Source organism: Macrosteles quadrilineatus, unplaced genomic scaffold, assembly GCF_028750875.1.
Source record: "Macrosteles quadrilineatus isolate MER2022 unplaced genomic scaffold, UCM_ALF_1.0 Scaffold_8__2_contigs__length_117827958, whole genome shotgun sequence".
Lineage (NCBI taxonomy): Eukaryota > Metazoa > Arthropoda > Insecta > Hemiptera > Cicadellidae > Macrosteles > Macrosteles quadrilineatus.
Window position 1 is genome coordinate 53778169 of NW_026542601.1, and position 16576 is coordinate 53794744.

General features: G+C 36.5%; 1 protein-coding gene across 3 annotated transcripts in view; it reads left to right on the plus strand.

Annotated features, from left to right (window-relative positions):
- Positions 1-16576, plus strand: part of LOC128999642 (dual specificity tyrosine-phosphorylation-regulated kinase 4-like) — a 161443-nt gene that overhangs the window by 127191 nt on the left and 17676 nt on the right. For all 3 annotated transcript variants that reach the window (XM_054426253.1, XM_054426254.1, XM_054426255.1), the window contains exon 3: positions 4976-5089. In XM_054426253.1, coding sequence (XP_054282228.1) covers positions 4976-5089 — 114 coding nt within the window. The remainder of the gene's footprint in view (positions 1-4975; positions 5090-16576) is intronic.

Sequence of the window (16576 nt, forward strand, 5' to 3'; positions counted from 1 at the left end):
CTTCCATTTGCTTGTTAAAGGGTTATGGGGTGGTAATGGACATTTTGTGCAGTACACATTTATGCTGCGAGTGTATTTTCTTAGTTAAAATGCAGTAAACATTCAGATTGAGTCGACAGTTTTATACTTGCAACTTAAAAGTTGTAATTAGACCTAAAGGTCATCAAAAACTATTTGAAAACTTACCTTTAACCTTTGTTTCGTACTTTTAACTTATGTAATCCACATTCCACACTTTGGCCTTGTACACTGCCATCCACATGTAGGCAGTACATATTATATACATTGCGTTGGTTGTAGTTATGTTATGCAGGCAACGCCTGTAGATAGATTGCAATCGTCTACGTTTTATGGACCGCTTAAACGGGTCGGGATCGTAACCCTACATTGACAATGTTTAAGCTTTGTAAACTTGCTCGGGGTCAGATTGTTGCGTACTAACTTGTTTGAAAACATCGTCCATTGTGATGGTTTACTGGTTGGATAAAACCGTCGATTCTAATTAAGTTTTCTTTGTGGTTTCGTCTTGAAAGTATGTTATGTCAACCCATAATTAAATGCTCTGAAAACAATATTGAACATGTTCGAGTAATTTCCCTTTATTGAAGTTCATTTTTTGTGATAAGTTGATGTTATTTAGGTGATTATCATGGCCAGTATACACACGATAACTAAAAATGTTCACATTTAAAAGTCAGGAATAGAAGTCCTCTGTCCTTAGGAGAGAGTACCGAAAACATAACGAGATAAGTACAAACCCCCAACCAAAGCTGGAAAATAACTAAGGCAGATTGGCTGGATACGTTACCGATGCGTTATTTGGGACTGTTTACTGGAGTAAAATACACTGACGAATTATAAAATAATAAATAATGTACTTTCGATGACCTCGACTCTAGCTGATATACCTAGGAGTTGAGAAGACTACTCTACCCCATTACTAGCTTTCGCTGTAGTCCTTTGAACTTTTGTCTTTTGCTCCTAAACTTATTTTTTACAATTCAACCACTGAAAACGCCGAGGTCATAATGATGAAAGACAATCTTAAATTAGAGAACTTAGAAAGGTGCTAATGACGTCATTGTCACCCTTGTACGACCTTCGTCGCAACACCTCCATTCAAGGCGGCTGAGGCTGAACACACTTGGTGTCTGGTTACGTCGAAGGACGGACACGTGGATTAACAACTAGTGTATTTAATACATTGTATTTTGAAACTATATACTTTTAGTTCCTTAGTGATTATGGTGCTCACCTATGATCAGAAGTTGTCCTGAGATAACTCAGTTGCTTTATGGTTCGAATCTGGACCTAGTTGTCCTTGATTATTGGGCTTTTAATCAACTACTCTGGTTAAAAGGAGGATCTTAATTTAGTCAGTAACAAATCTACATAGACCATTTTTTGTATCCACCTTACACAAATCTTTAGTTTATTAACACTTCACCATGCATTTTAGTCTAAAATCCGTCATGGACTTCGTATATTTGCATGCAGAACGTATATTTGTTTCTATTATATTATCGCTTAGCAGAGGGAAAATTAAGGAATGGCGGGGAAGCAATGAAATGTTGAACATCCCTTTATCAGTAACAACTTCTAAAATGTTTGTACGCACAAATTAGCTAGTACTTGCTACATGTCAAATCTCTTCGCACGTGTTCTCAAGGTTGAAGAGATAGATTTGTTTGTGTGAATCATACTAGCCTCGATTAGACCAGAGTTGTGAATCATTGTAATAGTGAGTAATAATTGTCACTTCAAACAAGTATCTAGAGTGATTGATTCCAACTTATCGAACTTAATATTTCAAATGAATCTAGAGATTTGTTTTCGTTTGAAGCTTCATTTTAAGTTAAAAAATACGAACTACGAGATCGCCATATTAAAATGTGCAAGGTCTTACCAGCAGTCCATAGCTTTATAGGCTAGTTGAAAATCGTCCAAGCAAAAAAGAGAAATCTAAAAAGTTCGTATAACACGTTTGATTTTTTAGTCATTGATAATATTCAAACCATACTGAGATATTTAAATAAGGTTGTATAAATATTATTAACGTAGAAATATACTTACTATGGAAAATAATATGTTAAGGTTTTATATTATTTACTACGTTGGTTATGTGAAACTCATTCATAATTATACATCTACGAGATTTAGGAAATACACAAATTATGAATTGGTTACGTGAATCAATAAATATCTTTCAATCTCCGAAAATATAAATATCTATAAAAATGTCAATATATTTACGTAGTGAAATTAATCCCTAATATTTTTACAACGCTGTATAAAATTCTCAGTAATCTAAAACTTTAACAATCATGTCTCAAGCAAGAAGAAATAAATCCACTTCAGCCAGCATAAACAGTTAAGTTATTTAAAAAGACATTTAAAATTAAAACTAAGTAAGATTGATCTCACTTTGCCGTCACCTCTGAACTTTTCCCTCGGGAAAGTGAAGACATTTAGAAGGGGCTGAGGAAGTAAGCAAGGCTTTGCATTTAGATCTTTACTTTGGTGTCAAGTTAAAGAGACGCCATCTAGTCTTTTACGAGGATGGACTCGTATGGAAAAGGACATAAATGTCACAAATACTTGTTATCTTTGAAAATGTACAATAGCGATTTATATATCGAATTTACCAAAAATGTAACTTTTACTGATTATTATTAGACCTAAAATAACTGACAAACCCTTTTTGTATTTATAAAAACAGTTACTGTGGGATTTAGAAATCAACATTTAAAAAAAATTATTATTTGGTTTGGATTAAAAGATTGTGAACATTTTATAGGTCATGTTGAGGGGTTGATGTTGTTGACCTTAACTAGCGGTCAGTCACCCTCTCTCACGCAACCCTTGTACTCTACATCGATATTAGAATTACAAATACTGTACTGTACCATCTTATGAACCTTTTGGCCTACTTTTATTCTTTATTCGATGATATCCTTTATATTATACATGTCAAAGGTAATTCATTGCGTATAAGATTGTTATTCTCGAAGTAGCGAGTAAAATTAACATATTTATGTGAAATTGTTATAGGTCTAGACTTTATATTAGGTTTGTCAAAGAAAAATTCCTAAACTTATGTCTATTTGCCTCATTGGTTGGTTGGTTCCATCTGATAATTCTCTAGCAGAATATAATACTGTAAATGTAAATAAAGGAAATGTTATATTGTAACCTTCATATTGCATGGGTATGAATCAACGTTTGCCTCCAAAATCTCCACCCCGAAACATACAGAAACGGGGATTTCAAGATCATTTTGGTCGAATTCGTGATCTAACTTAATGAAACATCTCCAATTATTCGGTTTATTAGTGTTTGCGTTCACATGAAATAAACACACAGACAGACACACAGAAACTACTTCTTATATAAAATACACTATACTAGATAACAATAGATAAAATTTAACAAATAACCTCAAGAGAATGATTCACAAAATCAAACCTATATAGTAAATTCTTCGCACAAAACTCAAGTTAAGCAAATCAGCGTGACCTACGATTTAACCTTCAAATAAAGACTTGTCAGGTGAAGTCATTTTTAAGGATTCAATGACTTGAAACCCACGTCTCCTAAACAAGGGTTTATCTTTATAGCCGATGTTCACATTTACAATTCTTTCAACGTTTAACCATCCGTGTTAAAAGCCTCTGAAAGATTGTCCTGGAAGTCACGATGAAGTTTTACAACCTCCTGGCGCCTCCGATCTTTGGACTGAATTCCAAGATAGGGAGTTGATGGTTGTTTCTGTATATGCTGAAGGCCCAATTCTGTCACTGATACGGACGAAAAGGTTCCTTTCGCGAAGCTGTTACAGTCACGATGTCCCCGATAAGAGAAACATCTCCATTTGTGGATAGAATGTATTGTTGAGAGCTTTTAAGCGCAGCCATAAGTTGTAGCATGCTAATGTGTGGACGTGACATCTTAAGAATTCTTTGAATATTTTGCTCTTCTTCCCAGGAAAATGTGATAACTGGAGGATAGAGAAAGGTTTCTGATGCTATGACATCAATGCCTCAAAAAGGGCCGTGGATGAATCTTCCCCTGCTTTTTGGCAAGTAAAACGTGCAAGTGAGCGTTAATTTTATTTTATTTTTATTTTATTTTATTTTCATGCTCCAATACAGTATACACCATTTACATTGAAGCAGTTCATGCACTTATAATAATTTCTTCAGTGGGTTTCTTCTTGTCCATTCACTTCAATCTAACTTACACTTTCATACCATGCAATAACAACATAAAAAATAAAATTTTCAATAACTATAACAACAATATATAAATATTTAAAAAAGACTAACAATGATAAATTATATAAATACATAAATACTGAATAGTAAAATAAATACAACAGTGAATATAAATATATTATTGATTGGTGAATAATACTGTTTTTAATTTTAATTTGAAATTTTGCAAGTTGTCAGAGAAAATGTCAATGTTATTGCATTTTTCTATTGCCAAATTATAGTCTTTCATTATTCGATAGAGGGGGGAGGAGGCATGGGCAGTGGTGCGGCTGTAGGGCAACGAGAAGAGATGTTTATTTCTACTATTGAAACAGGGTACGCGATAAGACAGGCCGGCCAGGCAAGCAGCGTCGTCAACCTCTCCACGCGCCAGTTTGTACAGGAACACCTGACCTATGATCTTTCTCCTCAGGTCTAGACTCTGCAGCCCAAACAGTTGTAACAAATCATAATATCAACTCATAATTATCATAATAATTATAATTAACATAATAATTATCACTATATAATTGAACTTGCTATGTACATTTGGCAACTAATTAAGCTTCAACCATATTAAACGTATGTGTAATTGGTTATGTTACGTCATGTATTTAGTGACATCTGCTATAGTATTCAAACAGTCCAACGTCTACGTCTATTGATCCATTGATCTATTGATTCCTCTGATGGTTTATCTAATGATTGCCTATGTGTTTCAGAGTCCTGGCTCGCTTCACCTCAGCAAGGACGTTTTGGCTAAGTTCAACGGCGTCAAAGCTCCTCAGCAAACTCACAAGCTGAGGCATGGGATGCCAGCCAAAAATGGAGCTGAGGTCAGTACAGCAGTTAGTCCTCACATTTCACTCAGTATTTAGATGCCTCACCAGTCACTACTTGTAGCTAAACATAGCCTTGAATGTTAGAGCCGGAGTAGAAACGTTCATGGGAAAATATAGAACCCCAAAAATATCTCTGCTGAACATTTCGAAACCTAAAGAACATGAATAGTGATTTCCCCTGGTCAAGTAACCATTTGACTTATATTACTTATTATCAATCTCGATAGTTCCAGATCGGTGGAAATACTAACAACAGTGTTTCACGTTAGAACGTTATTTTCCACTGTCGCAAACACTGGGTATTCTTAAAACCTTACCTGAGACCATTAGTTCAGCGGCCGCAGGGTTGTCGCCAGCGGCATCGATACCTTTCATTTCCCCGCTTTCTCCCGCCATTTCCCCGTCGATAGCGACGATATACTAAACACTAATCACTGCGTAATTGCTCGCTGAACAACCACTGAATGACCCTGTCTGCAATTTCTCTTCCTCCTGGTACACATGTGGCAAAGTTTTGGATAATCTTTCGGGTTCAGTCAAGGTTGAGTCAAAGTAAAGCAACTTGGTAATTTCGCACAAATAAGGTGGTTCAATAGCAAAACTATTCTTATACATTATCTTATTTCATACACTCGTGGTCTTCGTCCGAGCAGAATGATGGCCATCCGACGAATCTCTCTCTCGAGCAGAGTGTGATTTGTTTCAGGTAAGCTTGACTGTCCCACAGTAAAAACTTCTTTGGTAGTGCCGAATTCCACGACTCTACAATGCGTGGTCGTGGAAGTTTTTCCATGAAGATTATTTATTATGTATCTTAAAAGCTCGTGTCAGGAGGAATGTTACAAAAAAACTCCATTTTCAACATCACAAATAAAGTGTGAATAATTATTTGGAAACATGACGTTTACATTATTTCCATTGTTTATCCGTTTTGTTTAAAAGATTACAGTATATTTAAAAGTAATATTTTCATGTAACATTTTTGTCACTTTTATTAGGTAACTAGGGCAGTAGGGGGCTCAATAATTAAATTCTTTGACTCCAAGTCGCATAGCTCCACGAGCCTCATGTTCCACGTGACAGGATGTAGAGAGACTCTTTAACATTCACCTTCCGAAGAGTGATCCCTGTAAGGCCGACTTATGTAGCCCCGTCATAATTATATGCTTGTATTTTAAATAACGTTGTTTGAATGGCCCTGGTGCGGATAACTGGAATTGCTAAATGTTTCGGTAGATGACCCAGACAGACAGATTTACAGCACATTGTGTGTCCTTGGAGTTTAATTAGGTACTAATATTGTATATTGGGAAATTAATTAGAATCGAGGAGGTAAATATTGTTATTTGCTTATTTAAATGTTTTGGCCGTGACCAGTTTCTTTCATTTCCTACTACGAGTTATTGATCAATACCATCATGTTTCTCTTACACCATGATTTTTTCTTACCTTGTTTATTTCTGGTGTCCAAAGCATGAACACTCGTCTTTCTCTTGCATATGTAACCAACTGACAAAGTCAACATGTGTTAACCAGTGGACCAACATGCCACACCATTATCCGATTTTTTTACATTGTCGATTTCTGGTGTTCAAAGCATGAACACTCGTCTTTCTCTTGCATATGTAACTGACAATGTCAACATGTGTTATCCAGTGGCAACATATGCCAACATGCCACACCATTGTTTGTATCCATGCATCACTTATTGAGGAAGCCAACACGAGCCAATGGATTGTCTATTGTCTCAGCTGTCAAGGTCTTGTGACGAAATGCTCGCTTGCAAATTGTTATGGATCTTAAATGACCAACTGAATCATTCATCTTTCAGCTGACTAAGGTCAATATTTAGTATTCGCGTGTCATTGCACTTCCGTCTTTCTTTAGATCCATCGTAACTCTTGATGAGTTAAAGACGATGTATTGGTGTATGTAGATGTAGGCAGTTTTGTTGTTCTTCAGTTTCTTATATTTTTTATGATCAACTTAAGTATTTGTCCACTGATTTAAGGCACAAACCTTATAATACCATAGAGTATGATAGGAAGCATAAATTCAAATCACGAAAGCCTTTAGATCGTTGTTTTGCCTCTTCAATGACGCGGTTATCTCCCAAAGACCGAGAACCTACTGTTTGTTTGGTTTTGAACCATCTTTACTCTCATTTGACACAAAACACATGTTGTCATTGAGCTGTTGCTATCACTCTCTTGTCGGCTGAGTGTTGATAACAGATAACAGACTGACAAGGATGCACGCCTTTCCGGAGTAAAGTGAGTCATTGGATTAAAAACCTACTGCACTTCTGTACTTGACTATGTATCTAATACAGAACACTAGTGTTTCTGTAACTTTCCGACTAATTTTCTTTTAACTAATTATATTTCAAACTGTTGCGATTTATCACAAAAAGACGTTTGCATCAGACAAAAATCAAGTGATCCATGTAAATGACCGTTGTTTGTCAAACCTAGTTAGGTCATGTCAGTGTTAAGAATTTGATCATGAAACTAAAGATTCTCAGCCGAGCTGAAGCAGACCAAACACGACACAACAATCGCATGTTTCCCAGCTGTATTTTCACCAGTTCCGATTGGCGTGGGAAACCCCAGGTTTATGACATTTGTGGGACTCCTAGTGCAAAAACACACCCTCGTGAATTACATTTTGCTTGGACTTCGCACATATCAAGACTTTTATTTTTTACATTCCATTAAATATTTTCTAAGATTTGAATCATTCCCTTTTCTTAGATAAACGGTGTTTACTGAAGATTCGAGGATTAGTAAGCAAGAATCTGCTACTTGCAATTGCAAATCTACGACACGCATTTCTTATTTTCAATAATTAGTTATTTACGTACTTCAACGTCAACGGTTCCTGGTAATTTACCGGTATCGGTTACCATTGTTTCAACACATTTTTCTCATAGCTACACCATTGTAGCTCAACGTAGTAAAGTCGGAACCAAACATACTGAAACACATCTTATAACATTTCTTTGAAACGGTTAATTTCCAATAGCAATACGAGTATTATACGACAAGTATTAGATTTTAACGCTTGTCACTAAATTCTTCAATAGTCGACGCAGCAAATAGCGTTACAGTATTGCTACTGCCAATTACATAACGCCGTTGTCGTACCCCAACTCTGATGTGACGCTGTGACGTCATTTACCCCATGACTCGGTTCCCGGTTCCCGGTACCGGTACCTATTGCCAGTAGTCTTGCACAACTCATCTATTCAGTCAGGTTTGTCACGGGGTTGACGGTTTCTTTGTGGAACGTGACATTTCGACATCTAGTTTCGATTTCATGGTTTTCCTCTATTTCCTTTCGAATGATTATCCTGTAGTTTTGGTTGTTTTACGAGATTAGGACATCGTCAAATCGGCATGGTTAAGTTTTTTTTTCGTTTTTAGTTTCAATAGATGATTTGAATGTCTTTAAAAATATGTGGGTTTCCTTGATTTGTATTTTATTTAGTCGTGATTTTGTGGTTTGGATAGTCTTTCGTCGTCTTGTTTATGAGGTTCTCCAAAGTGTGAAGATTCTTTTTCCGAGTTACCTTGATCTAGCTACAAATACAAGTGTTTATATTAGTCGTGAAAGTACTGACGATACGATAAATAATAAGGCTGGATTTTAACCTTCGCACGTAGAAATTACTACTATGGTACTAAAACCCATTAACGTTAGCAATGTTAGACACATTGAAGTTTAATACTGTACCGATTCTTAATACACTTTCCATTATTGGAAAGAAATTGAGTGCTGTCCCAACTCAAAGTATTAATTTTCTAAACGCTCCTAAACTTAAAATATGAATTTATTAATATTCCAAGAAATTACCTCTTCAGAAAATTTTGCTTTTATGAACCAGTTTTCTCTTCCAAGAAAAGCAATTAAAACTTTGAAGCTATCGCGTTTCAAGAAGGTTAGCAATAATGGAGTTTGGTCCAGCGCAACTTGATCCTGAGAGTTTGTCCCCTTGATGGAGTTGTGAGGGGAGGGGGTGGAAATAGGTCACTGTGTCCCTGAAGCTGAAAACTGGGACAGCCGCATCCCCCAGAGCTCTGGGTGTCAAATACTACAGATACACCCGAGCTGTGTTGAACGCTGAGGTAGGGATTTCCTCGTTGAAAAGATCATACTGTACTTTCCTGTTGTTAATGTTCTGAGGATAACTGTTTGCTAACATAATTAATTGTAAGATTATTATATTACGTTCAACAACCAATGTGTGTGAGGAAAGGTGTACTGTATTGAATTGATGGAATTTAAGCTGATTAAATAGTTAACTATGGCTGAATGAAGATGTAATCAATATTAAAATATCAAATGTTTAAGGGTGCAAACTTCATTTTCAAAATCCCCATGGTCGGTGGCAGCTGATTGGTTACCTACTCTTTTGATAAAGGCCGGGTTTAAATTTTGTAATGTACCTAAAAATTAAACCTGCAAAGCTTATTTTTTAGTTAAATGGCACGATTGATTGCATCCAACGTCAGTTAACTATAGCGGCGTCAGATAAATTACAAGTTAACAGGTGTGTGGCAGAAACAAAAGCTATTACCACGTGTGTTGTTCTGTTAATGATGTACGGTTTTGCTTCTTTAACAATATACATAATAGTAAAATATTCCATACATACTGAAGTAAAGCTTTTACAACACCGCATACAAGTCAAAGGTGGATTTACTCGTTAAAAACACATCACAATATATTTATGTGAAAGTCCACCCTAACCTTCTCGCTTCACTTTATATTTCCCATATTTTGAGAGCAAAGGGAATAAGGGTGCATGAAGCGTACATTGGTGCATTCTATCATCCCCCAGCCACTCCGACCTACCCTTCGGCTAGCTCGTTATACCAAAAGCTTTGCCGGTTTCGAGATGTCTTTTATAACCGCTGAACTTTGTAAATCTCCGTGTTCATCTAAAGTTTTCTTTTTTACAAAACTCGCCTACTTTTTATATTTGCGTACTTCTGGTATTTTTTTATTCAAACTGTATGCTTAACATTAAAAACAACTGCCAGACAAGGGTTACCTTGTACTATTGACCGAGTATACATTCTATTTCCATGTTAGCCAGTTTTAAATAAAGAAATAACGTAGTCTAATTGACCCTCTGACAGCGTGTGCAGATATCAATTCCAGTTTTTGATGCAGTAACAATTTAGCCACGCCCAACTGAATGGACAAAATGTTGTAAACCATAACATTAATGTATCATCAACTAGCTATCTTGTGACCAAATAAATGGGGGAAATAGAATATCAACAGGAGGTTACTCTGTGAGACTCTAAAACTATGTCCTATACAGATTGGATGTATAATTAAGTATCCAAAAGTCAATAGTTTTACGCACATGTAACTCTTGAGTGTCATAGTGACTCCATGCAACTCTTGAGTTGGTTAATGATGTTTTCATAAAATAAATTGATCACAAACGTTGTAGACAACACCCATCCTCATTACCGTCCAGGGAATGATTTGATCACCTACTAACTCATTATTTGTTGAAATGATCCTTCCTCTTCTTATAACACGTGATGTCTAGTGTGTTACTAACCTAGTCAGTGGTCTGGCCGCAGTCTACAGTTGCAGGCATTGCTGCTTTCTCCTCGGGTACACGGAGTTGTAGTCCTAATGTCAGGGTCGAAATAATCACTCAGGCTTACATGGCGTTAGGCTTGAGCATATAAGCCTAATCTTACCAATCTCTCATTACACTTTAAGTTTTCAACACGCCTACTGTTGTAGCCTATTTATTGGGGGCTGTGATTTGTTTGGGTCCCCACGTTTTGTCATTGTTTAAACACTCGGTGAGCATGATCAGCCCGAAATAAACAGATGTAAGAGTGGTTATCCTTATCCCCAACGTTTGATTTTACACTCTCACTAATCACATAATTACTTTACAAATTTAACTACTGCGTACCAGTACTTTTCTTGGCTCTGACTCGTACGTTTTAAATAGGTAGGTTTTGGCCATGGTAGACAGTTCTTTCTTGACCAAGAACCAACCAGCAATGAGACTGAAGGCTTTGTGAACTGTGGGCCCAAGGACCACGTGGGTCTCATTGTCCCTTGCAGCTTTTGTTACTATTCTTCGTCTCACACAACATTGGCCTCCTGAAGGTTGTGTTTCCTTTCTGCATGTAATTTAACTCGACAGTATTTTCCACCCTCTGCCATGCGTTCACGTTTCTGTTCACCATTCCCGCATTGATCTCTTTCACACGGTAATCGCTGTTTACCCTTCGGCTTCAATAAAAATGGTAATATCAAAGTGCGTGTCGGGTGCCAGGCGGGGATTCGCGTAAACCTATATTCTTATTGCTTCAATCTCGATATGTTGGGGTGCAAACACGGAAGTCAGCTAGTGCTACGTTATATATAGAAAACGTTAAATATAGATATATTTAATCTTCGAATCAAAGAGGAGTAGGCCTATACATTTTGTAGTAGTATTCGCAGCTCTGTGTCGAAATAGCTTATTCGATTCATCATGCAGTAGATAACTTCCTTACAGTTAAGTAGCTTATCCGCTATATATAGTGACATTTATCTTTTCTAATGTTATAAATCGCCCTACGCCTTTTAAATAACTCAAATCAAGACTTTCTTAAATTAGCAGCATGACGTAAACTTTGTGATTATCCTTGTATCCTAAGTATTTTTTCAGTTTCCCCGAACGCAGTAAATAATAGTCCCTCACTTGAGTCATTATCAATAAGTTTATTTTAGTTTCAGTTCCAGTTTATATACTTTTCAACTTGACTTGTACTGATGTAGTACCATTGAATGTATTTTTACAGAAAAACTAGACAAAATGTTGTGCCCGCGCTACTGTCGACTATGTAATGTCAATGAATACAAAAACTATACAACTAGTTTTTGTATTCATTGGTAATGTTCTCTATAGTTCATTTCTCTATTTCACATTTTAAGATAAACGTACTGTCACTTCTCTTGATGCAATATAGAAACTAAAGCAAAGAACAAATCTAACAGCCATATTCATCATTTTAAATGTGATTAAATACAGCCCTTTAATTAAGGTTCCTGCCCTTAGAAGAGTACCTTTCATTCAAGTATGCGGTTTGATAGGTGTGCGACTTTCGGGTTTCTCAAAATTTCAAATCCATCCTATCTTTGTATATAAGTTAGATGCAGCTGACAAAACCAAACTTAGTTATATGCAGCTGATCTCTGATGATGTCAAATCTACGAGAGTAGTTTAGTACCACTCCGATTTTCTCTTGACACAAAACACACAGTGAAGTGTGTGAACAGATAAGGACACATGTTTTGTGTTCAATGTTTGTTTAGAGAGAGATTACCCTGCTGTGGATCCCACATTGGGATTGTTGAATGCCACAGACAAACAATTATAGATCCAAAACTGCTGTTGGTTGAGCATACATCGATCCAGTGTTGATTCCAGTAAGTTCCACAATCCAGTCACATTTAGAAGTGGAGCGAGGCTGTTTTGATTTGAATGTTATGACCCATAAACTATGTCAGCAACACAAAATAAGGTAGAAATAGAATCATTGACTATGGTTTTAGACACTAGCGCATTCTGTGACTGGCTAACACAACTTCATTCTTTTTTAATAAAATATTGACTACAGCTAGTCCTTATAGATGGGATGTCTACTTAAGAATCCAATAGTGAATGGCATTGTATTATTTACTGGTTCATAGAGGATAGATAAGGGGATAGGCTAACATTTTGTTCGAAACCATGTTGAATTTAAAAATTACAGCATTCCTTACAAACAAATAGACAATTATCTACAGATTTTTGAAGAGATATAGTGTATACAAATAAATGAATATTTTAACCCTCGTTCGTAATATTTTTGTCTCGGCAACTCACAGAAACTTCCTAAATTTAGTTGATTTTACCTGCGCTTCGGTCAAATTAACTTAATAGTTGTTCCATCTTGCACAAGCTCATCTAACAAGGTTACTCTTCTTTGATATAAGTTAAAATAAAACAACCCTCAAATTAGCATATTTTAACTAACTAGATGCTATTTATCAAGAAATTCCTTTCCACCTTCCGCCAAATTTTTTGTTTGCAAATCCCTTTACTCTACATAAGTTTAAACTACTGATACTATTTTTCTCCGTCACAATGATTCTTTACGCGACTATTTGACTTGAATGAGGTTCGTTTACATAACCCCATGACCATGTAGGCCTAGAGCTAGACTCTGTAGGCCGTGCAGGCCCTCTTGTCACCGTGCACAGGAAGATGTAGGCCGTTACGATCTTTCCCACTCTTCTGGCTGTCTCCTTTATCACCTCTCTCCACTCTCCACCATGCGTCGTGTTCATTACGACAAATATGAAGCACTTGATAAACGTCAGGTGAGAGGCGGTGTTCAAGTCTTCGAATGACCTTACGAATTGGATCATAAACTGTCCTGGTTAAAAAAACAGCTGATCTTTAACAAAGCTGCACAAACCATCCCAATCCTCTACACTCACCTTGGATTCATATTCATCTCAAAGTACGCACCTAGGTGTGCGTTACTGTGTTTAAGTCATGTTAATGGATGATAAATATGAAATTACCACTTCTTGACTTCCTCTAACGTGATTTTGGAACCGTGGTTAGTTCTGACTACTCAAGCGGTTAGTTCTGCAGTGTTAGTGAAAGTCGCTTTAAAGATATACGGTTGCACAGTTATCTGTTTCACAATAACTAATGTTAATGGTAACACGGACTGTTAATTACCAATCTACCTACTGAGTGGTGACAAGTCAGGGGGGCCTCTTTCTCCAAGGGTAGTCTACTTTGGTAACCTAAGTCAATGATCCGCTAAAGTATAATTACAGTCAAATTCTGCTTACTTATTGACAATAACGCTAAATGACCTGTACCACTCAGCGGAGACAAGCCAGAGGACTCTTCCTCAGGAGTGGCTATAGCAGAACAGGAGGCAGGATGCCGTGGGCCGAGGGGTCGCCGACAACGGATACTCATGTTTCTTGCATATAAATAATTCATCAGGCTGACCAACCTAACCTGTCTGTCGCTTCCTCTCGTCAGCGGTCAGGTTGGCTACATTGATACGTGTTACTTTCTTTATTTGGTTGAAATAATCCTTTGAAATATCTATAGACATAACTGTTAATAGTGAAAGTAGAATTTTCGTCATAATGTAAAATCTTGAGTCTTTTGGAAATGTTTAAATCATTGACTTTGAAGAAAGTAAGTACACTTCTAGCCCTGATGCAAAATGTTAATCTTTTTTGCGTGTTTCATCTTTGGTTATCTTTGAGTGGGCTGATGTTGGCTAAATCGTCCTTATTTTAGGGTAGTTTGACAGTAACTTGAGCTGTATTCTTCCTCTAACATTACCGTACCAGAGAACAAGCAATAGCTTAGTAACATACTGTATCCCTAAAGTTCTATTTGGTAATTTCTATGATATAGTACAGTGCTACCATTTATGTAAGATTAAAAAATACGATAAATCTACTTGCACTATACAAGGTAAATATTATCATATTATGTTACTAATACAGTGGTGTTGATTCTATTTTTACAATCGTCTCTAGATAGAAATTAAATACCAAATACGCAAAGCGCATTTGAATATTAATTCTTAAATGTTCACTGTGTCTAAATTTAGTTAAATAGAAAGTGCTAATGTGCAGAGCAGCTCATTAGCACCTATGTTACTAATTATAATTCCCGTTCCATTCCTCCTAATCAGTTAAACTACTGGAAATGAGAATTAGGGCATACACATTAGAGTAGTCCTACCACAAATTTATTTTGAACTTGATAACTATGAACAACCCCAAGTTTGACAAACCTTTTTGTTGGTGAAAAATAGTTGAGAATAAGAAAAAATAAGAGAAATAGATCTAAGGACCAGCCTAGTTAGGAAAAGAAAATTTTTTAGTGAAGTAATTCAAAATCAATATTGCTAGGATTTGTTCCAGCTAAATATTTTACACATCAAATCAATTAGTTTCAATTTATTGTGCAATGTTTAGTTTCTGAGAGTAAATTAGTGAAATTGCATATTAGTCAAACTTAATACTGAAACTCACCGAGGCGCCTCAGAATGTCAATCATTATTCACAATTTGACTGATGGAACACATAGGATTGGTGGATTGATTCATAACTGGCTTCTTAAAGAGTGATTAAGTACAATTCCACTTACTGGCTTGCTGGTTGACAATATGACATTAAATGTCCTTTTGTTCATGTAGAATTTAGTAATGCGTTCATAATAATAATAGTATAAAGTATAGTTACAAGTAAAATGATTAATATTTAGCTTGAATCCCGTGAAAATCGATTGTGGTTTTTAAAAATAAAATTCAGAACAAATTATGTGTGGTGATTGTATTGAAGAGAGAAACACAATGTTTTTTTTCATAATAATCAAAAGTATGATATAATAAACATTAAATGAAATAACTTATCAGCTGTCAGAAATTATATGGGATGGGAAAGTAAGATAGAAAATTGTAGTTAGAAAATAAAATAAAATTATTAATATATTGAAACCAATTTTGAACAAAAATGTGGTGACGTGATGAACTAGTACGCAACACTTTTCTTTGAATCTATTCGTACAGAAAACGACCAATGAGCAATTTCATAAAACCACTAATGAGATAGTGTCCACTATGTTTTATGTGACCAAACGCAATCCTCTTCGCAATTTCAGAAAGTCTTGTGAACATCTTTTAGTCATTCAGGCCACAGTACTCATATTTTCAATAAACTTCATAACCGTTCAGTGACGTAGGTACTCACTTTATGCATGAGTTAGTCATTCAACTGCCATTCACCAGGATTTACAAGGTATTGCAGGAAGCGACAGGTCTATACTTAGAACCTATTGGCAGCTTCTAGTTATCATTATCATTCGAAGCCCGTTTGATGAGTCAGCGTGTGTGTGAGTGTGTGCGCGTGTGTGGCTCTTATCAGTTGACCTCTGCTGTGTAACCTTATCACACGCCCGCATCCCATCGAGACTGTCAGTAGTTTAAATCTTGTAATAATCCGACGTTGTTCATAGTCTACTGAGATTATTTTAAACATCCAATAAAATTAAGGTAAATTCAGGCGTTTCACGTAGAGTGCGGCCGTTCCCGATCGGGTACGGTGCTTGGCCCCCGTACGGTGCGTCCGTACCCCATCGGGAACGCTCGGTAATGCCTTTTGTATATCTTCGTTTTTGCTCCAGCGTCGGCCGAAAGCGGACCTATACGACGTTAGCGTGTAGTATGTGACTTGCATTTTGTTGTGGTGTAGGTTGGTAGTAAATTTCCCCGTAAAATCCCCGTCTGGCAATCTCAAAAGTCTTCTTTTTTTCCCGTCTTTTTCCCTCCATTTGGCAATACAATTCCAATGGGACCGGCTACGTTCCAAGCAGTGCTGCTATCTGTGGGTGTTTAGCGAACTACATCGACTCTCGTTGTAAAG